Here is a 21,624-nt window from a genome sequence, read left to right on the forward strand (position 1 = left end):
GGCATGCGGGGGTCTCTCTCTCTGGGGCTCTGGATGACCTGGGGCCGGGAGGCCTTGGGGAGTGGTGGGTGTTCTCACCTGCGGAGGTAACACTGAGGGGCTGGTGATGGGCTGTGGGGATGGGGGCCACCTACTTCTGGCCAGTCCTGCTCAGGGACCTCTGGCCACCGTGTCCAGCTAGCCCCTTCCCTGTACTTGGCACAGTGCCTGGCACAGCATGAGGCTGACTATCCGTGGCTGATCCCCAGAACTTTGCATGATCACACACATGGCGGTGCTGGACACCTGGAATTCAGGTGGATTTTAATGGTGACTCTTAGGAGATGCTGGGGGACAGACCTTGGTGCCTTTTGTAGAGGGAATAGGGAGGCTGAGAAAAAGGTTGCTTGCCAGTGTCTGATGGATCTGGGACCCCTAAAGGCTGTAGAATAAACTTGCCCCTCCCTGGGGAGACACAGGCTCGCATCCTGAAAAGGGGGGCCTCTCTGAGCGCCTCCCATCTGCCCTTGATGGAACACACTGTCCTGTCTCACCTGCTCACCGTCACCCACAGGTGAGCTCCGTGAGGCCTCCCCAGGCTGCTTGCCCACTGCTCTGAGGCCAGGAGGCGACTCTGCCCTCTAAGCACACTGGCAGCTGTGGGCAGGGTGACTCCACACTGGATCCCATTCCTCACCGTGGGCCCCGGCTCTGGGTGCAACTGCTGGCTTTTCAGCAGGGTGATCCAACTCAACCCAGCTCAACCCCAGGTCCGCCTGTCACTCTTCCACTCTTGCCCCGTAGACAGTAACACCTGACATGCAGTCCCTACCAATGACGAAGAATCAGAAGACCAGAAAGAAAGCCACAGAGGGGGCTCTGGGGGCGGTGGTGGGAATCAGTGGCAGAAACCTGCTGTAGTGGCTCAAACCATGTCCCTGCCCATCAAAGAAGTGAAGTGAAGTGAAAGTTGCTCAGTCGTGTCCGACTCTTTGCAACCCCATGGACTATACAGTCCATGGAATTCTCCAGGCCAGAATATTGGAGTGGGTAGCCTTTCCCTTCTCCAGGGGATCTTTCCAACCCAGGCCTCCTGCATTGCAGGTGGATTCTTTACCAGCTGAGCCACCAGGGAAGCCCAAGAATACTGGAGTGGGTAGACTATCCCTTCTCCAGTGGATCTTCCCAACCTGCCCATCAAAAGACATGTCAAAGTCCTGATCCCTGGTTCAGTTGAATATGCCCTTCTGCAGCAAAAAGGTCATTGCACATATAATTAAGGCATGTTATCTTGGATTGGGGCTTCCCAAGTGGCTCAGTGGTAAAGAATCTGCCAGGAGACGTGGGTTTTGATCCCTGGGTTGGGAAGATCCTTGGAGAAGGAAATGTCAACTGACTCCAGTAGTGTTGCCTGGGAAATCCCATGTACAGAAAACTCTGGTGGGCTACAGTCCATGGGGTCACAAAGAGTCGAACATGACTGAGCTACTGAGCATGTGCAGGCACATCCTGGATTGACCTGTGTGTTAGTCACTCAGTTGTGTCTCACTCTTTGTGACCCATGGACTGTAGTCTACCAGGCTCCTCTGTGCAGGGGAATTCCCAGGCAAGACTACTGGATTAGGTTGCCATGCCCTCCTCCAGGGGACCTTCCTGACCTAGGGATTGAATCCATGTCTCCTGCATTTCCTGCATTGCAGACAGATTCTTTACCACTAGGATCACTTGGAGTGGACCCTAAATCCAGTGACAGGTTTCCTTACAAGAGGAGAAGACACAGACGCAGAAAAGGAGGCAAGGGACGGAGGTAGAGTTTGGGGTGATGCATCTACCAAAGCAAGGAGGGCCAAGGATGACCAGTGATGCTGGATGTCGAGAAAGGCCTGGAGCAGACTCAGAGCTTCCACAGGGAACCAGCCCTGCAGACACCTTGATTTTAGACTTCCAGCCTTCAGAGCGGCCAATGAATAAACATAGCCATTTTTAACTCCCCCACTTGTGGTCATTTTCTCCAACACCCCTGGAAAGCAGACTCACCGGCCACCCTTAGAAACCCCCTAACCTTAGCAGGTTGTAGGCAGAGGCTGCTCTCGATGGGGGTGGTGACCCTCTGCTGGGGGCCTGTGTCCCCAGCCCTGGTTCAGTTCCACACCTTGGGGGAGGGGGTGTCTGCAGGCAAATTTCTGCAGCTCTCCGTGTGTAGTGAATAGGCTCCTGGGGCTCTCCCTGCTCTCAGAGGACTGTAGGAATAAATAACAAATGATTTCAAAGAGGATTACGCTGCTGGGACCACATGACAGAGGCATGAAAGATTAATATCTTGCCCATGCAGCACTATACTAGCAATTCGAAAGCCAGGTTTACTCCACCCCATCCATTAAAGGCTCTATTGAAATTAAAAGGGATGCAAAAGAAAGCCATCAGGCACTGCACCTTTGCAATCTTGTAATGAACAGGAAAAAAAAATGCATTTTTAAATGAAAATACTCATTGAGGGTGAAGCTGCGAGGAAGCTACTCCAGTGAGGCGTTGCTGCTTTGCGGGTGTGCGGCACAATTTTCTGGGAAAGCAATCCGGTAATAGAAGCCCAGAGCCTTGGATCCAAAAATCCGACTTATATAAACATAACCTAACTGTTCAAGGTCCGTCTAGTCAAAGCTATGGTTTTTCCATAGTCATGTACAGATGTGAGAGTTGGACCATAAAGCAGGCTGAGCCTCAAAAAATTGATGCCTTCGAACAGTGGTGCTGGAGAAGACTCTTGATAGTCTCTTGGACAGCAAGGGCATTAAACCAGTCAATGTTAAAGAAACTCAACCCTGAATATTCATTGGAAGGACTGATGCTGAAGCTCCAATACTTTGACCACCTGATGAGAGGAGCCAACTCACTGGAAAAGACCCTGATGCTGGGAAATATCAAGGGCAGGAGGAAAAGCGGGCAACAGAGGATGAGATGGGTGGATGGCATCACTGACCCAATGGACATTAATTTGAGCAAACTCCAGGAGATAGTGAAGGACAGAGAAGCCTGGAGTGCTGCAGTCCATGGGGTTGCAAAGAGTCGGACATGACTGAGCAACTGAATAACAACAACCATTCAAGAGGAAATAAACTTAGATGCACACCAGTGTTCATGATGGCACTATTGGGAAGGGTGAAAAATTGCTAAACCCCTAAGGAGATCATGTTTAAGTGAATTACGGAAAAATGATGGGATGTGAGTCGGTTTCTTGCAGTGATGACTCCCTGTTGGGAAGATGCTCAGGCAGTGATGTGAGTCAGGGAAGTGGAGAGCCCCATGATTCTGAAGGTGGGAGGGGAAGGCATCCAGGATGTGGGGAGGGGGTCCAACCTCCCAACTGCATCACTGCTGACTCAGTGACTCCCTTCTGGTGGGGTGTTTGTGTGTATGAGGCAGGGGAAGACAGACTCTGGGGTAGCACGGGGAGTCCCACATGGGGCTCTGCCAGCACCGAGCTGAGGGCTGGGCTGGGCCTTCTTGCACTTTCCCCTTACCAGGCATCCTGGTCACTCTGGCCCAGCGGGGAGGCCAGGAGTGAGGTGACCTGAGGCCCAGAGTCCTCTGGTGGCTGTGAGACCTGAGGTTAAGCATGAAACCCGTTCTCACCCATGAGGCACCAACTTCGGGAGTGGCTGGAGGATCAAGAGTAAATGCTTGTGGGTTTAAGCAAGAGCCTGACAGAGCAAATCCTGGACCAAGGGCAGCTGCTGATATAAATAATGACAGGAAACCCATCACCCTGGCTCTCCTCTTCCCCATCATCATGGTCATCATCACTGTTGTCATCACCAACATGATCATCATCCTCATCACCACCATCTCCATCATCATCCTCATCAGCACCACCATCATGGGCATCATCATCATTGTCATCACCAAATGATCGACATCATCGACACCATCACCACCTTCACTAACATTACCACCGATCCCATCATCACCATCCCCACCAGCACCATCATCATGGTCATCATCACTGTTGTCATCACCAACATGATCGTCATCCTCATCACCATCATCTCCATCATCATCCCCATCACCATCATCTCCATCATCATCCCCACCAGCACCATCACCACCACCACTACCAACACCAGCATCAGCATCCTTTTCCAGCATCATTTGAAGCACCTGCCTCCTTTCTGCAGCAGGGCAAAGGCTTTTGGTCATCTAGCCTCCCTCCTGGAGACCACCAGCTTCCCTGGAAATCTGCCCACAGGACATGGCCTTCTCTGTCTGCCACCTGGGACCACTCAATCTGGATGCCCTGGGATGGTTTCTGCAGTTCGAAGGAATTATCTCCACATAATTAAGTGGCTCTGCTATAAACACATGAATGTGGCTGCTGGGCACTAAGCATGTGGTCTGTTTGTGGGGCTGCCGGGCTGCAGGACACGGCTCATCTGTCTAGATGCCAGGTGGCTGGGAGCCTGTGGCCATCAGCCTGTCATGCCAGTCCCTGGACCACAGCTGCCTCAGCACACAGGCTCTGACACCTGGCTTTGTCTCACCTTCAGCTGCAGGGATGTATCCCTGCGACTGCCACCTCTGGCTGGGTGCCAGGTCCCAGAGGCCACGGCTGCTTTGCCTTCCCTGAGGCACTGCCTGTTGTTCAAGGTGCGGCAGGATTGTGCCCCAGGGATATGATACTTTGCAGATGATCCATCAATGGAGCGGTCTGCCTGAGGGAGATGGAATAAGGGAGCCTACAGTGGGGACGGCCTGTGTCTGCTTCCAGGTAGCCCAGGCCTGGTCCCATGGCTTCAGCTCAAGGACTCAAAGCTCACTAGGTGGCCAGAGCATTGCAAGTCAGCTCCTTCAAGCACGGACTCTGGAAGTTCCTGGGGCAGATGAGTGGACAGAAGGGGAGGCGGGAGGGCAGTCTTGCCCATGGGCAGTGCCAGAACCGACACTAGGACTTCATTCCTGGAGTGAAGCCTCACAAGAAATGGAGGAGTGGAGGATGCTCAAGACTGTGGCATCACCTCTCTGCAGCTCCGAGTCCTGGAGATGTCAACACAGTGAGGGAATGGGTTGTGAGGGTGGGCCTTGGACACTTGAGATGCAGTGGCTTGAAGGACCAAGGTCTCATGGAAGTCGAAGAAATCAGCCTGGGTCAGGCAAGATTTCCTTGGGCTTAAAGGGAGGGTGACGGCCCTGGAGGTCCTACCCCACCAGCAATATTCACCCATGTGCTGCATGCTAAGTCACTCAGTTGTGTCAGACTCTGCGACCCCATGGACTGTAGCCCACCAGACTCATCTGTCCATGGGATTCTCCAGGCAAGAATAGTGGAGTGGATGGCTATTTCCTCCCTCCTTCAGGGGGTCTTCCTGACCCAGGGATCGAACCTGAGTCTCTTATGTCTCCTCATTGGCAGGTGTGCTCTTCACCACTAGTGCTACCTGGGAAGCCCACATTCACCCACATGGACAGAGCAGTGAGTATCTCCCTGGAGGACCAGGCACGGGCTGTCTGGTTAATAAAAGAAGGGAAGAGACCAGGTTGGGGGATGCAGGTGCACCCTGAAAGTGCTCTCATGAATGGAGGAGGTTCTGGGGGTGCTTTGGCACTTGGTTTCTGACCAAGGGTTTCACTTCTCTGATATTCCTGAGTGAGGTGGCAGCCACCAGCCTCCCCTGTTCTGCCTTCTGGGAGGGTCCATCATTTCTGATCATTGCCAAGTACCTGCTTCTGCCATGTGCCTGCCCAAGGGCTGAGCTGGGGGTACAGAGGTGACTGGACAGACATGACCTATCTTCAGGGGGCACGTGCTCTAGGGGGGACCGGACACCGGTAGCTCAGAGAGACTTATGGGAGGCTGGCTAGGGGGCTCAGGGAGTGACACTAGCTGGCGGTCAGAGTTGCCTGGGGGTCTCATGCTGCCAACAAGTCTGATTCCTCCATGAACCCCAGTTCCTCTCTCCCTCAAATGAGTGGCTGGATCCCATGGTGTCAAAGAGTAAGGAGCCCAAAGGGACTTTCCTGAGGACTGCTGGCTACTCGAGCTCAGCCCAGCCACTCGATAATAAATTAAATAGACCCTATAACAGTTTATATGCCTGCTGGCTCAGGGCTGCTTTAGAGACCAGGGGCTCTGCATGAACCTGAGGGCAAGTGCTCTCTCATCCCCTCAAGGGACTGGGGAAGTGTCCCCTGTCCTGTTCCCTTGGCCCCTGACCCAGGGCCCTTTGCTTTGCAGAGGTCTGGGTGACTGGGGCTGCATCTGCTGCCCCCTCTCCTGCTGCTCACAAAGGCTGCTGCCCAGGGGCCCACACGCCTGTACCATGGGTCCCCGCCAGGCCCTCGGCATCCATACAGCCCAGCAGGTGGCTGGAAGCCTCCAGCAGTTCCCCATTGTTACCATGGTTACCAGGGTGCCAGAAGGTGGGGAGAAACCCTCTCCTCTACATCCCTCCCAGCAGTACCCCAGTGGGTCTTGCCAGAACCTTCCAGCCCTGGGTGAGGCAGGGAGTAAGGGCCCAGTCTGATACACAGGCTTTGTGCATGTGTTTTGTGGTGGGGGGGTGGGGAGGGGCTATGGCAATCATGGCAGCTGAGGAGCTCAGGGCTCCCAAGGGAACTATGAGCAGGGGACAGGGTGGGGGCCTCCAGGGACCTGTCAGCTCCCTCTCCCCCATTCTGGATGCATGACCCAGCGCAGACCCACAGAGGAGCCTCATCTGTTCTTTTGTTCTTGGCAAGGTCACAGGATGCCTGGAAAAAACCACTGCAAATCCCAACAAAACAGTGCCCTCTTTCTGCAGGGAAACAGGTGCTCTGACTCTCAGGTGCAGAGATGCCTACCTGTTTACACCCTCCCATGTCCCAGCCAGGGCACATCTTTCCTTTAAAGATGAGGAGCCTCTTAGACTTCCCTGGTGGTCCAGTGGTTAAGACTCTGCCATGCAACACAGGGGATATGGGTTTGATCCCTGGTCAGGGAACTGAGATCCCACGTGCCGTGGAGCAACTAAGACCATGTACCACAGCTACTAAGCCTATGCACTCCACAGCCCAAGCCACTACTAGAGAGCCTGGGCAATGCAACAGAAGATGCTGTGAGGATCCTGCATATGCCACAACAAAGATCAAAGGTCCCGCATGCTGCAACTAAGATCCAACACAGCTAAATAAATGAATAAATATCAGAAAGCAGGGACATCACTTTGTTGACAAAGGTCCATATAGTGAAAGTTACAGTTTTTCCAGTAGTTATTATGTACAGATGTGAAAGCTGGACCACAAAGAAGGCTGAGTGCTGAAGAACTGATGCTTTCTAACTATGGTGCTGGAGAAGACTCTCGGGAGTCCCTTGGACAGCAAGGAGATCAAACCAGTCAATCTGAAAGAAAATCAACCCTGAATATTCATTGGAAGGACTAATACTGAAGCTGAAGCTCCAATACTTTGGCCACCTGATGCAAAGAGCCAGCTCATTGGGAAAAACCCTGATGTTGGGAAAGATTGAAGGCAGGAGGAGAAGGGGACAACAGAGGATGAGATGTTTGGATGGTATCACTGACTCAATGGACATGAGTTTGAGCAAACTCTGGGAGACAGTGAAGGACTGGGAAGCCTGGCGTGCTGCAGTCCATGGGGTCGCAAAGAGTCAGATACAACTGAATGACTGAACAACAACAACAAAAAATAAAGATGAGCAGCGCCTCGGACTTCCCTGGTCCAGTGATTAAGACTGTGCTTTCAATGCAGGGGGTGTGGGCTCAACCCCTGGTTGGGAAACTAAGATCCCACATGTTGCTTGGTGTGGTCTCTACCAAAACAGATGAGCAGCCTCCAAGATCTTTCCTCAACTAACCCCGTGCCATCTCATGAGGACTCCCCCCAGCCCCCCACACCACCGCTGCAACCGCCAGCCATCTCTGCACCTTCATGTGTGGCTCTCCCTGCCCAGAAAGCCGCCCTGTCCTTTCTGCCTTCAGTGAGAACCACAGCAGCTCCAGCCTCACCTCCTCCCTTCCTGACCACGTGGATGCACCTTGTTCTGTCGTGTTGCGCCCACTGGGCCTGCAGTCACTTCCGCTGAGCCCACGTCTCCTCCCCCGCTGACTGAGGGGCCTGAGGGCAGTGGCCCTGTCTGTGCCCCTGTTTCTTGGGTCAGTGAAGGACGGGGTGGAGCACAGGCCACACCTGCACAAGGTGAGGCTCAGGAGCAGGGTTGCTCCTACGAGCAACGAGAGTCCCTCGTGTTGTGACCTCAGGCCCAGGGTGGCGGATGGGTCTCATCTGAATAGGCCCTTTGTCTAGGACGTGGTCCACATGTACCCCACAGGAGCTGCCCCAAGTGCCACCAGTGGTCTTTCCCAACCCAACTTTCAACCTTCGAGCTGAGGAGGAAGCATGACAGCCTCCCAGGAGTCCCTGTTGTACCCCCGGCAGGGACACAGGAGGGTCAGGGCTATGTGTCCCTGCGGAAGGGGGCGGCATTTTGTTGGGATTTGCAATAATCTCTTTTCTGGCCATCCCGTGACCTTGGCAATAGCAGAAGGGCAGAGATGGCTCCAGGCCTCCTGGACTGGGTGACAAAAAACACCTTCTCCTCTGTGAGAGACAAAGGCAACACTCCCCGGGGGGTGAGGGAGCTGCTGAGCGGAGGTGTTGTGGGGAGGGTGGGCCTCACGAGAAGAGGAGGGGATGCCACAGGTTCAGTTCCGAGGGACCAGCCCGTTCTTAAGTGGAGCACCTGCTTCCGTCACTCAGGACAGGTGAGAGAGTCAGCCTCCTGGCCAAGTGTCGTCCCAGGAGGACTGGGGCATGGCTGATATCAGCAACTCCCCACCCACGGCAGGAATCAAGCTGGCTTTGGGATTTGAAGCTGACAAAAGCATAGCAGGTGGCCCAGTTGAGTGAGGGCTTCCCAAGTTCCAGAGCGTTGAAGCAGACCCAGGAAGCCCTGCTCATCAAAGCTTCCAATGGTCAAGGTGTATGTCCTTGGGCATCACTTTACAAAGTGGAAATGGGAAAGTCTGCTGAAAACTTTGAGTGTTTCTCAAAGTGCTGCCTCAGAACCCCAGGCCAGTGGCCACTGAGCCCCACCAGGACTCGAGAGGGCTGTTTTCATTCTCCCTCTGTGATCCTAATGTGTGTCTCAGGGTTCAGGACCTCCTGGCCCCTCTGGGGCCACCAGAGAGGTCCCCTTCTCTGCAGTCATGTCACATGCATCAGTGAGACTGCAAGGATGAGCCCCAGCCCCTCAGTTCATAGGCATCCCCAGAAATGTCCCTATTAGGACAGGACACAGAATCACCCACCATAGAAACCATCTTTTATGAATGAACAGACTGAGGATGAGGCTGATGGACCCAGTTCACCAGAAGAGTGACTTTTCTTTCCACTGACCTGCTTGCCTCTCTCACTGTCTTGTCCTTCCTTCTATCATGGTCAGATTTCTCAGGAGCCTGGGCTTCCCAGGTGGCATTAGTGGTAAAGAGCCTGCCTGCCAATGCAGGAGATGTAAGAGACGCGGGTTCCACCCATGGGTTGAGAAGACCCCCTGGAGGAGGGCATGGCAACCCACTCCAGTGTTCTTGCCTGGAGAATCCCATGGACAGAGGAGCCTGGTGGGCTACAGTCCATGGGGTTGCATAGAGTTGGACATGACCGAAGTGACTTAGCATGCAGTTAGGCAGCAGAGTGCAAAGGTCAGGAGGGAGGGCATTGGTCCCCAACAGCCCGGGTTCAGATCCTGACTCCTTCCTGTTCATGCTCTGTGACCTGAGGACAATCACCTCAGTTTTTAGGGCCTATTTCTGCACCAGTAAAAGGGGGACAATATCAGCTCCTTAAACTGAAGTCGACATAGAACAGGGCAAAGAGGGTGGCACGTGCACTTGTTGTGGGGGTGGGGAGCTCCATCACCTCCGCTCCTGGTAGAGACTGGTCCCCGCAGCATGGGGCCCGCCTGACGCAATGGACACCTATCCTGCTCCGTCTCCATTTCCTCCTGGGCTCCAGGGTAACCCAGGGTCTCCTCCTGTCCTGACCTTCGTCTCCTCTCTTGAATCCTGCACTCAGGACCACTCCCTGGGCTCCTTCTTCTGCCCCCTTCACTCTTGTCCCCACCTGCAGGGTGACCCGGTCCATTGCCCGGGCTGTGACAGGTGGGTGCTAGCGATCACGTTTGGCTTGAACCCCGTTTGAACCCAGGGCTCCCCATTCAATGCCCATAGCCAAACTGAAGGCCAAGGCACATAACTTGGACCCAACGAGGCAGGGTCAGCAGGGTGCAGGCTGACGACACCCAGGGATGAAAGCCTGGGGTCCCAGGCTCCTCTCACCTTCCACATCCCACTGCCGCCCAGCTCCACAGAGGCTGTGCTCTGCTGCCCTCCTGTCTGTTCATTCTATTCATCGGCTCCAGACATATTTATGGGGTCCTGCTCTGTGTGAGACGCTGGGTCTACAGAAGCACCCAGTAGAGACAACAGTCTCCCCTTAAGAAGACACGCGGTCTCCTCCACCACCATACCCGGTCTTCACCGCATGTCATAGACACATCTGCCTCCTCCATCCTGGCCTGGACATGTCACTGCCAGCTCCAAAGCCCCCATTCATCCGACGGCTGGTCTCTCAGACCCCAGTTCCTTCCCCCCCAACGACTCCCATAGGCACCTTCCACCTGTGCTTCCCCTGGATCTCGGCCATTGTCCAATGCACTCCGCCCCCACTGTCCTGCCTCCAGGGTCTTGCCCATGCAGGGTCCCCTCCGAGACAGTCCTTTCCCAGTTTTGCTGTCACAACCCTGCCTCCTTTCAAGGTCTGGGTCAAGGGTCAACCCCACTTGCCCTCATCTCTTCTCTCTTAGCAAAGGCATCTCTGATGGTTCCTGGTCTGTGGTTACTGCCTCCCCTTCCTGGCTCCTGGCCTCTAGAGGCGGAGGTGAGGTGGGTCTTGCTCACTCTTGGCCCTTCACATGTCTGCCGCAAAGGCCTTTCCCCATTGGCGGTATTACAGGTTTTAAACAATGTTTAATTCTAATTTACTTTTTAATCTGTGGATTCATCAGAATTTCCTTGTTCAAGTTATTTCTGAGTCTCTTCCATCCAGAAGGGGCAGGAAGGGCACTGTTTCCAGGGAGCCCCTTCCATCACGGGAATGCAATGTTCCCAGGCAGAATTCTAGCTCCTTCTGCCCTGGGCTGCATTTGACAGCTTGTGGACATCAGACTGGAGTCTGCTCTGAGAGATCATAAAGCTGCTGAGGGATGGAAGATGAAAACATGCTGTGGTGCGGAGGGTGGGTGAGCTGGGGGCGGGGCTCTGCAGCCTCCTGGTGCCCACGGGCCACTGCACAGGTGGGCAGGCAGGCAGACGGGTGTCCTCCAGGAGGCCTGGGGTAGGGAGGACAGGGCGGGGCGTGTCCCTCCACTCACCGGGAGGCTGTGATCTGCACAGATAGGTAAAGCCCTCCTCCCTCCATAAGAGCCACCAGCTGGGCTCTCCCAGGTTCCTCTCCAGGAGCATAAGCCTCTCTGAGGAGCCCCATGTGGGCTCCCGAAATGACTCAGAGGGCGACCTGAGTCACTCTGATTGAGCCTTCCCGGGAGCCGCCTGGGCTCCAGGTATGGCAAAGGTTTGTGCTTAGCCTGTGACTGGACACAGAGGCTGGGAAGTTGATGAGGGGCTTGCCCTATGCCAGGGACTGTTCTTATGCCTCTACTTGTATCATTTTACCAAGCCTGAAAAAGGGAGATGCAAGCACAGGGTCAAGCAGCTGGGAGAGTGAGAGCTGAACATTCAGAGAGCTAGTTCTTCCCCGGGAGCCACAGGCCAGGACCGCTGTGCTTGCGGGCCAGATCCTGTATCTACGGGACCCAGAAATTGCTTGCTCACTGGAGAAACTAGCCTGATGATGAACAGTTTGCTGGTTTGCTTTGAACCCGGTGTGGGGATCTGAGAAGGAGTAACATGCACTTGGCTTTCATCCGTTGAGTTGGATGATGGATCTCAGCTACTTAGCAGTTGGGCTCAAGATCCATGATCAAGTTAGGTGTGGAAAACCCCCTAACAGGTCTCAAGATCTTGGTGGAGAAAAGGCCCCCAAGTGGATCTGCAGCACAGGAGATGTTCCCGGCCCATCTCTGCTTTCCCCCTTTTCCCAATCCCATTTTATCTATACCCTGTGTGGCACCAAGACAGTCGTTTCTGCAAGTGCCTGTGTGTTGGAGTGAGAGGGAAGATGGGCTGCCTGCAAAGAGGAAGTTCAATGGAGGAGGGAGCCAGAGATGTGGGCGAACAGGTGTTGTGGCAAGGGACACATACAACCCCAGATGCCCCCAGTCTCCAGGGCTAACCACCTGATCACTTGGTGGAGCAGGGGGGGACCTCCAGAGACTCCATTTTCTAGCTGATGATTAGAAAGTATGCGGGTGCACTGCACGATCTGAGTGGGGGTGGCCGGGCCTGGAGTGCATCCCTTGGTGTAGAGAGAGGAAGGCTGGCCCTGTCTCAGCCCTGTGGGATGTGGCCAAAGGTATGAAGACCCAGTAGCTGCTCACCTCTGCCTGGGGAGGAAACTCACATTCCTGTCAAGGCCAGGTCGGATGGAAAGGCTTAAGCTCACCCCAGCAGTGATGGGATGACCAATCTAGTGATGTCCCCAGCTGGCCCCTTGTGTGCCCTCTGGGGGAGGCCCTGTCCCTTTTTCTCCTCTGCACCAGCTGAGCCAAGGACCACATCCCCTTAGAGTTGTCCAATGAAAGGGGGAACCTGCAGACGCTAGGGGGCTAAGCGTGCTGGGCTTCCTGGTCATGAGAAAGGTGGCCTCCATATCCCTCAGGAGTGGGGGTTGAACCTGACCCTCCTGCACGTTGGAGGAGATGTATCTATAGGGGGTAAGGATTTCTGGCACTTGTGGATGGGCTGGAGCCTGGTGGGTCAGGCAGGGGGCTGGTGCAGTGGGAAGAGAAGCCACGTTCCTCATGATCTGGAGGCCGGGCCTGTCTCGCCACCTCTCTGTGCCTGGTTCCCATCCAGACCAATCAGCCTCCTTCGCAGGGGGTGGGTTTACGGTTATTTACAAGGACCTGCAGCGAAGCAAGGTCAAAGCGCAGTGTCCCTTCTTCCCTTTGTCTCACCCAGTGGCCATCTCTTTGATGACATCTTTGGGACGACAGGGCCCTGGCTCTGGGGCGCTGCCAGGAAGGGCAGGATGCTGTGGCTGAGGGTTCTCTGCAGTTGGTGGCATCTCTGACTCCCAACAGCCCCAGTGACTCAGAAGCACCCATGGTGCTGTTTCCCCACATATGTCAGCATGACCTCACAAGTGCTTCCCAAAGGGCCACTGGTTGGCACATCCATGGGGTGTTGGTTTCCTCCAGTGGGCAGAAAGAAATGCCTGGCTCAGATTGGCAGGAGGCAAAGGGTCTGACACCTCTGAGTGACCTTGGAGAAGTCTCTGCCTTTGGGCTTCTGCTGATGCCTCCCAAGTGGAAGATGCCCAAGCCCCTTGCAGCTTTAGCATGCTCACTTCTATGAGGTGGGACCCCTAGCTGCTGGGAAGGGATGGAGGGGGGTGTCTCTGGCCCTGAAGACTGTCAGAGACAGTCTTCCCCAAATGCTGCCAGAAGTGCCACTGTTCTGCCTGTAATTCAGGGACTCCAGGAAATGGCTCTGGGATCTTTGGTGATGTGAAGGTCATGGAGAAGTGGAGGTCAAGGACTAGACACATGCTCCTTCCAGCTGGAGTCCTGGGAAACCATACACATTCCCCCGGGTTCCAGAAGCGGAGGAGGCCTTCCTTTGCCACGCGTGGAGCTGCCTAGTTGCTATGGCCCCAGCACCAACAAACAGGAAAGTTGAGAGGAGGCCCCCTCCCTTACCGGAAAGTGCCAAACCAAAACTTGTACCACTCACTTCCTCCTGAATCATCTGGGGTTTAGAAGATCATTGAAGAAGGAAAGCCAGCCAGCCCCAAGGTGTGAAGCTTCTCAATCTGCCCCACCCGAGCTTGCTCGCCCCTGTGTCCCTCAATGCCACGGCCCGTGACCCTCAGCAGACAAGAAACGTGCTGTCTGTGTCACACTTGTGTACAGTTGCTTTCGTGCTCATTCATCCCTGTCCAGGCACCACGTCCAGACCCAAAAGGGTTCTGAGCATGAGACCTGGTTTCACACTGCTCAAGACCCTTCCTCCTCATGCACTGGCTCAGCCCCCACATGGTCTGGCGGCCGGGGCAGCAGAAAGAGCCACAAGGAACTGGACCTCGGGTTTGCAGGGGAGCCTCTAGCAGGCTGCTTTCGAGGTAGGAACGCACTGCAGCTGGAACACCCTCAATGTCATTGAGGCTGGGCATGGGCTTGGAGAGTGTGCCCCATGGACAGGACCTGGGTAGCCAATGCACTCTGGGCACCCCGTCATGACAGCTCAGGGGTAGGAGCCCAGGAACCACATGTGAGCCTGGGCTCTGCAGGGAGATCCACACACCAAGCAACAATCGAGAGGGCAGACACGACTCTCCACAGTCCCCAGACCCTGCAATGTGGGGCCTCAATGCGGTTCTGTTTTGCAGAGCAGGGGCTTGCTGTTGGCATTGAAAGGCGGATGGCATTTTTGAGGGGGAGGAGAAGTTGCAGAGAAAGGAGAAATCCTGAAACGACAGACAGTGGGACAGCTGTGGCCTGAACTTGGTGTTCCTGTGCCTCGGATGTGGATGTATTAATTTCCATAAATGCTAATAGCCCATTTCCCCAAGAGCTATTACTTATGTCATCTCCCCTTGGATGCGTTTCAACACAGGGCAGACAAATGAAAAAGGAAAGGACTGCCCCTAACGGTGGGTTTCCCGCTCCCCAACCCTGACCCCACCAGGTAGCTCAGGACTGTTCCCTAACGTGGCCCCTCTAATTCAGGGTCAAGACCCCCTGCCTTCAGCCCACAACCAGGTCCCTATCATGCCAGGAGGCAAAGAAAGTTACCACCCCAAAAATGCTGAATCACAAAGTAAGCTGAGCAGGAAAGTGGGGGTGGGGTGGGGAGGGACATCATGGCCAGGGAGGAAGGCAGGACGCTAAGGGACTTCTCACCTGGAGACCCCCTGAGGCTGCTCTAGACAAAGTGTAGACCCCAAAGGAGCCCCTGGACAAATGCCAGGGTGAGCAGAGCCAGGGTAGGCTGCCTGGGTGACAGGGTGGAAAGGTGGGCAGGTACAGGACAGCCACTGCAGCAGGACGCGGTGCAGCAGCTGGGGCTCTGTGTCCAGCGTCCTGCGGGAGCAGCATCAGGTAGGGGAGGTGGGGAGCTAAGAGAACCTGAAGATGGGGTAGGGGCAGAAGGACCCGGGTGGGGTGTTGTGTGCAGGTAGCCAGATGAACTGGTGCAGGAGGGGAGTGCCAAGGTCCTGGGGAGCAGGGCAAGGTGGAGAGAGGGCGCCCACGGGGAAACGTAGGGATTGGGAGCAGAGTGGGTGGGAAGACGGGGCTAGGGACCTGAAAGGAGAGGCAGGATGAGCCTTTGGGAGAGAGATGGGGAGGACTAGGACCAGGAGCGCTCCGATGGGGGGGTGCGCTGAGGCTGGAAGAGGGAATGGAAAGAGGGATGGGGGAGGGGGAGGCGAAGCTGCGGGAAAAGGAGGGGTCAGGGAGGGATGAAGTTAGGACAGGGGTCGGGATGGGAGCTAAAAGGTCGGGCAGGCTGGTAGACAGGGCAGGCAAAGGAGGGCGGAATGGGGGAAGGGATGTGATGGAGAAGGAGGTGAGCCGGCTGGAGAGGAGGTGAGGATGGAGGCGGGTGCGGGGACGCGCTGGAGACAAGGAGATGGAGAGTCAGCGCGGGCCTCGCGGTGCCGGCCGCCGCTCTCCCGGCGCACTGCAGGGGACTGCGCGGACGGCTGGGGTCTCCCCCTGCACTCACCTGGGGGCTCCAGCTCCGGATCCTCTATCCCGCTCCGGATCTTCCTTCCCGCCCTGCCCCTGCGACTTTAGCGCCCCCGAATCCCGCTCGCTCCACCAGGTTCCGCCCGCAGCATCTTCACCTCGTGGGACGCCCGGGGCCACTCCTCTTCTAGATTCTCATTGGCTGTTCTTCACGCCAGTCACACTCTTATTGGCTGAGGGATCGCCGACCATGCAAATTAGGACGGGCCCGCCGCCGCGCCGATTGGCTGGCGCTGCTGGAGCGGAGACCCTGGACTTGGGCTCTGATTGGTCCCTGCGTCCTGCTGACGCGGATGACGGAGAGCTGGTTCTTCCCCTTCCAAGACTCCTCCGGCTGGTGGCAGGGGATCGGGCGCCCCTTGGCCGGTCCTCGGCCCGCAGGGTCTGCGGCTCCGGTGGGCACCGGCCAGCGCCGGGCCTCTGGATCCGTCGTAGAGGCACTTCCTCAGAAGCCTGGGGCTCGACGCCCGGGGGCGGGTGCGGCCGCTGCAGGCGCGTCTCCTAGGTAACGCTGCCCGCCACGGGCGGAACCACGTTGGCTGGCGCCGCGGGGGAGGTTGGACTCAGTCCAGAGGCTCAGGGGCCCCCGAGCGGCCCGAGGCCTTGACCCGGAGTGTGTGTGGGGTGCTCCGTCCGACTCTTCTTGGGGTCCGAGGCCTGAGGGGCGCGGCAATCCGGCGAGCGCGGGGCTGTGCCTGGGTCGGTCGCATTTTCCTCCCCCTCTCCTTGACTTTTGGTGGCCCGGGCCGCCGGGTCCTGTAGGGTATCCGGGGCTTCTTGGGGCTCAACTTTTGCGCTTTCCGCGTAGACCCCGCACCCGCTGGCAGCGCTTCAGCTTCCGGCGACCGCGGTGCCGCCGGCTTGGGCTTTGCTGAGACCGCGGCATTGGCCCTCCCCTTTTCCCGTTCGGACCCCTGCTGGGGACCCCTGCTTTGCCTGTCCCTGCTGGGTAGCTGTCTCCTGATGGTCCTGCCGACCCGACCCCGCGCCGCTGCCCAGTGGAGATCTGGAGACTCCCTGATCATCGCGGGATTCCCTGCTTCGAAGGTCCTGCCTGCTGAAGGCCTACCCTGGAGTTGCTCCCGCCTTCCCCTCCGCTGGCCAGCCCGCCGACCTCCTGACCGCCTCCGAGCTCCCAACTTGGGCCCTTGTGCTCTTGAGACCCCCAGTGCTCGGTCTCCTGCTGTCTTCTTCAGGCCTTTGCACATTTCTTTCCATGTCTGTCTCTATAGAAGACAGATGCCTTCGCAACCCTGGTCCTGCCTTCTCTGTCGCACTGTGTCATTTTGACTGAAGCACAGGTGGGAAGTCTCACAAGCTTGTGTAGTTGGAAAAGGTGTACTTTAGATGATTGTGCCTAGTCGCCGCTAGTTTCAAGCCGGGTCTCCATCACAGCTCCTTGCACCCTCCTCTCCTCTGTGACTTTCATAGGTCACAACCACCTCCTTTGTGTGCTAACTTGTATCCTGTCTTCCTGCCTCCCTTCAGATACATTCCTGGAGGGCAAGGAGGTTGTCTGCAGTGTTCTCCAGGGCCTGGCACTCGGTAGGTACTCAAAGAATACTCCTTGAAAGAGGAATTCCAGGCAGGGCTTAATTAGACTTCTGCTTACTCTAGAAAATAAAGGCTGCGTGGGGGGGAGGGGGGCGTTGCTTCACAAGTGGTTCAGTTGGTAAAAAATCTGCCTGCCAATGCAGGAGATGTGGGTTTGACCCCAGGGTTGGGTAGATTACCTGGAGTCGGAAATGGCAACCCACTCAGTATTCTTGCCTGGGAAATCTCATGGGCAGAGGAGCCTGGCGGGCTCCTCTTTGTGACACATGGGGTCACAAAGAGTTGGACACTACTGACCACACACACACACACACACACATGCACTTGGTGTCTGCTCTCAAAAAAGCTCCTAAGCTTTCAGGGTTCAGGCAGGCCAGATCTCTTTCATGTCTGGGAGGGAAGCTTCCTTGTGCCTGGGAGGTTCCTTGTGGCTCCTGTCCCTCCCTTTCCTTGGTGAACCACTGCTGATGAGACCTCAGCCCAGCTGACCTCTGCAGTGCCTGGGTCCCTCCTCTTCTCCATCCCCCCACCTTGCCCAAAAAAAGGAGACTGGGTTAGGCTTGTCTTGTGTGCGCTGCTCAGGCTTGCCCCCTAGTCTTTTCTCCACTGGGTATTTAGATTCTTGAAGACAGGGTATTTGACAGTCCGCTTCACCGTACTAGGACAGAACAGGTGCTTGGTGAATATTTGTTGATCAGGTAGGTCTGCAGCAGCAAAGACCTCCAGGGAGCTTCAGAGGCCCCCCTCCTTTTGTAGGTGGGAGATAGATGCTGGGAGGGCAAGAGACTTTGCAGAAGTCAGAGAGGAGAGTAAGGATCAGCCCAGGCTCCTCGACCTCTTTGCTCTCACTTTGCCCTTGGGGGCTTCTCCTGGCCTTGGTGGGCAGAGGGGCCAGCATAGGTTATAATGGCTTTGACGTTTGTACGACTGACTATATGGTTTCAGGCTAGCTGTTTAACCTCAGGATCTCACTTTTCACATCTGTAAGAAGGAGACAATAGTGGTACTTATCTTCCAGAGTTATTGCAATAGCAAATATGAAAATGTGAGTGCCTCGCTCATGATAAGGACTCAATAAAAGTTGGTGCCTTTTCTTCCTCCTTCCTCTGGAGAGCCCCTTGTGCCCTTTTCTTGGCCTCAAGGCACGGGGCCCTCCTAGTTTTCTCTTTATGGTTCATCTGGCCCCAAAGGCCCCTCTGCCTTCCTCTGCAGCTTTCTTCATTCCTCTCCAGCATAACTGAATGATTGACCTAATCATTAGAAAGGTTTACACTGAGGACCTAGTCCTGACCTCATGGAGCTCAGTCCTGCAGGATGACAGTGACCATGTAGCCTGGGGAAGCTGGGTGACTCTTCTGTGATAGGGTCCAGTTCGAGGGTGTATGTGTGGGTGGAGGTGCTTTCCTGGGGAGGTGGCACCAGAGGAAGACTCATCCAGGGGTGCGTGTGCCTGTCAAGGGGGATAGAAGGCATGCTGAATGGGAGGAACTGAAGCACGGGCTGGATGGAGTGTACGGGAGTGTGGGCTGGGTGAGAGCCGTTTGGGGCCCTGGGTGGGGGGTGGGGCAGGAGGGGAAGACCTCTGTGTGTAACGGAGCCCCGGGGACCATCCAGGCTCCTCCTCCCAGGAGCCTGTGTCTCAGGAGTCACCTCTCCCTCCCTCACTCACTCCAGTAGTCGCTCCATCTCCACCATCTGCCTCCACCTGCCTGGCTCAGAGCTTTGATCTTGGGAGACCTGCCTTTCGTCCCAGCGCGTCTCCTGCAGTGCCATCCTGTCATCACAACTGGTCCTGCCAAATGTGGTATTGGGTCCCCTCGTCACCCAGGGAAGTCGGGGGATGTACTAGGTTAGGGATCTGGGGCGAGGGAGCAACATCTGGAGCCACCTACAAAGGAGGCGCTGTCCTGGAGCCAGGAAACACCGCCATTGGGGGCTCCTTCCGTAGAGTGTTTCCCTACATGTGCTTCTGAGGCCGAAAGGGCTTTGCTGTGGAGTTATCCCCCAGCCTGTGAAGGCTCTCACTTTGCAGGAATAAACCTCTCAATTTTATAACTAATGTCAATGATGAAACATTTCCCTGAAAAAGAGAAAAACTGGGGAGACAAGTTTATTGAAACTTCAGTTTCAGGGCTGAATTAATTGAGCTCTGATGCTAAGTGCAGTATCAAGGCCCCAGGAGAGTAGGTTTCCTTCTGCAAGCAGTGGGCCAGGGAGCAGGTATGTGCTAATATGTGCAGCTGATATGTGCTCTGACCAAAAGCACAGAAGCCTGCTGGGTGCAGAAGCACAGAGGAGCTGGCCCTGGGAGATAGCCTGTCCAGAGGGCGCCGTGGCTGGGGTCCCAGTGAAGACACACACAGTGTATGTCATCTCTGAGACCAGCCCCGAAGCCCTCAGGCCAGAACTGGGGAGGGTAGTTCCGCAAAACAAGGGGTATTGAGCAGACAGACATAACCCACAAAGGAAAAAACCCCACATAAACCGGCGTGTGTGCCTTATTGTTCATACAGTAACAGTCTGGATCTGAAGGCCCAAGGAGATGTGTGTAGGGTCGGGGTGGTGTTCCAATGGGGGCCGGACCCCACACTGAGGCCCACTGGGTATGGGAGAGCATCTCAGGGGGGCCAGTCGCATTCATACCTCCAGGGCCCCCCTGCATTCCCAGCACAGCCTGTGAGTGTAGAGGGTGGGCCGGCTGCCTGAAGCCCTGCATTTCGAGTCCCTTTAGAGCAACCTCTCTCCAGCGTTTTAGTGTCACGCTGCTTTATGCTTTAAAAAATGATTGAGGACTCCAAATAACTTCCTAAAATGTGAGTGATGCCTAACAACATTTATTGTGGAGAAATGTTGACAGTGTTATTAATTCATTTAAAAACAGTAGACCTGTTACGTGTTAACATAAAAAAAAATATTTTTAATGAAAGCCAGCCATGTTTTCTGAAACAAAAACATTAGCAAGAAGAGTGGGGTTGTTTTGTGTGTTTGTTTTTGAAATATTTTATTTGGCTGTGCCGGGTCTTCGTTGCAGCATGCAGGATCTTTAGTTGCAGCATGTGGGATCTAGTTCCCTGACCAGGGATTGAACCTGTACCCCCGGCATTAGGAGCACAGAGTATTAGCCACTGGACCACCAAGGAAGACCCCCTTTTGGGTTTTGCTTTGTTTTCTTTTGCATGATTGTGAATCCCTTTAACGTCTGGCCCACAGACTGCTGGGCGCTGCTTCACTGGTACAGCTTCTCTGTTGAGTCTATTGTGTTGAGTCATTTTGCTTGAAGGATTTGAAGGAGATGCAGATGGGCAGGGGGGAGCCCTTAGAGAACTGCTTCTATGCTGTACCCAAACTCAAGCGATCATTCCTTAAGGGTTTCTTGCGAGCAGAGGTTGACACCCTGTCTGAAAACTTTCACACTGTTACATTAAATCCTCTGGTTTGCATCGCACTTTGGGTGGATCATTCCCCCATGCAAGATTTTACATCATTGTGCTTGTTCTCTTGGACAATAACTGCTTCTGAGTTAGGCAGATCTTCCAAATATTGACACATCTACTCACACAATTTCAAAAGCTCACTTTTCGTTCCCAGCACTACCCATCTTGTCAGGAAAGTCTTCAAGAGTTATGAAGCTGTCAGGCTCACAGTGGAGGGCACAGATTTTCCCAATTCTGAATTTTGCCCGAAAGCTCAGTTTTTATGAGTTTACCTTGAAGTGACAGGTTCATTTTGTTCAGACTGTGTTTGAAGCTCCCACTTCTGAATCACCATTGTTTGTCTCTGAGCTGTTCTTTTAGTAAGAATGGTGTTGCTGAGTGCAGGAAGGAGGCAGTTCAACACGCAGCCCAGTGATCATGCCTGTCTTACCCTGGGGTGACCCTGGCCCTTCATTTGGCAGCAGAAATGCTTTTTGTGCTTTACCCCCTTTTATCACGGAATGTTAAAAGCACGCATCCTCAAGGGTCAAGTCAAGATGTAATAAAATCCATAGTGTGCACAGCCTCCCCAGGGACCTTATTAAGCAAAGCTGCTGGACTCTGTGCTGTGAGGGGCACAGAGCACAGCGTGGCTGTGGGCTTTGGTTGCCGCTGTCTCGGGAGGTGATGGGGCCCTAGTAGCTTCACCCACCATTGCCTTGGCACTGTCAGCACAAATGCCAACCCAGTGAAAGACTCAGA

At 55.0% G+C, this 21,624-nt stretch overlaps 2 protein-coding genes across 12 annotated transcripts in view; one reads left to right on the forward strand and one right to left on the reverse strand.

The window, feature by feature from the left end:
* The window catches only part of KCNAB2 (potassium voltage-gated channel subfamily A regulatory beta subunit 2), a 96,600-nt gene extending 80,582 nt beyond the window's left edge, over positions 1–16,018 (reverse strand). For both annotated transcript variants that reach the window (XM_043923322.1, XM_043923319.1), the window contains exon 1: positions 15,873–16,018. The gene's annotated coding sequence lies outside the window, so the exon portion shown is untranslated. The remainder of the gene's footprint in view (positions 1–15,872) is intronic.
* Positions 16,019–16,157: 139 nt separating this feature from the next.
* Positions 16,158–21,624, forward strand: part of NPHP4 (nephrocystin 4) — a 138,126-nt gene continuing 132,659 nt past the window's right edge. For 7 of the 10 annotated variants that reach the window (XM_043923291.1, XM_043923295.1, XM_043923293.1 and 4 more), the window contains exons 1-2: positions 16,158–16,400; positions 17,384–17,440. In XM_043923291.1, coding sequence (XP_043779226.1) covers positions 16,189–16,400; positions 17,384–17,440 — 269 coding nt within the window. In that variant the 5' untranslated portion in view covers positions 16,158–16,188. Of the gene's footprint in view, positions 16,401–16,474; positions 16,595–16,645; positions 16,943–17,383; positions 17,441–21,624 lie in introns of those variants that run through there. The other 3 variants (XM_043923301.1, XM_043923300.1, XM_043923294.1) reach the window with 3 other exon arrangements.

This window comes from Cervus elaphus, chromosome 14 (genome assembly GCF_910594005.1).
Source record: "Cervus elaphus chromosome 14, mCerEla1.1, whole genome shotgun sequence".
Classification (NCBI taxonomy): Eukaryota; Metazoa; Chordata; class Mammalia; order Artiodactyla; family Cervidae; genus Cervus; species Cervus elaphus.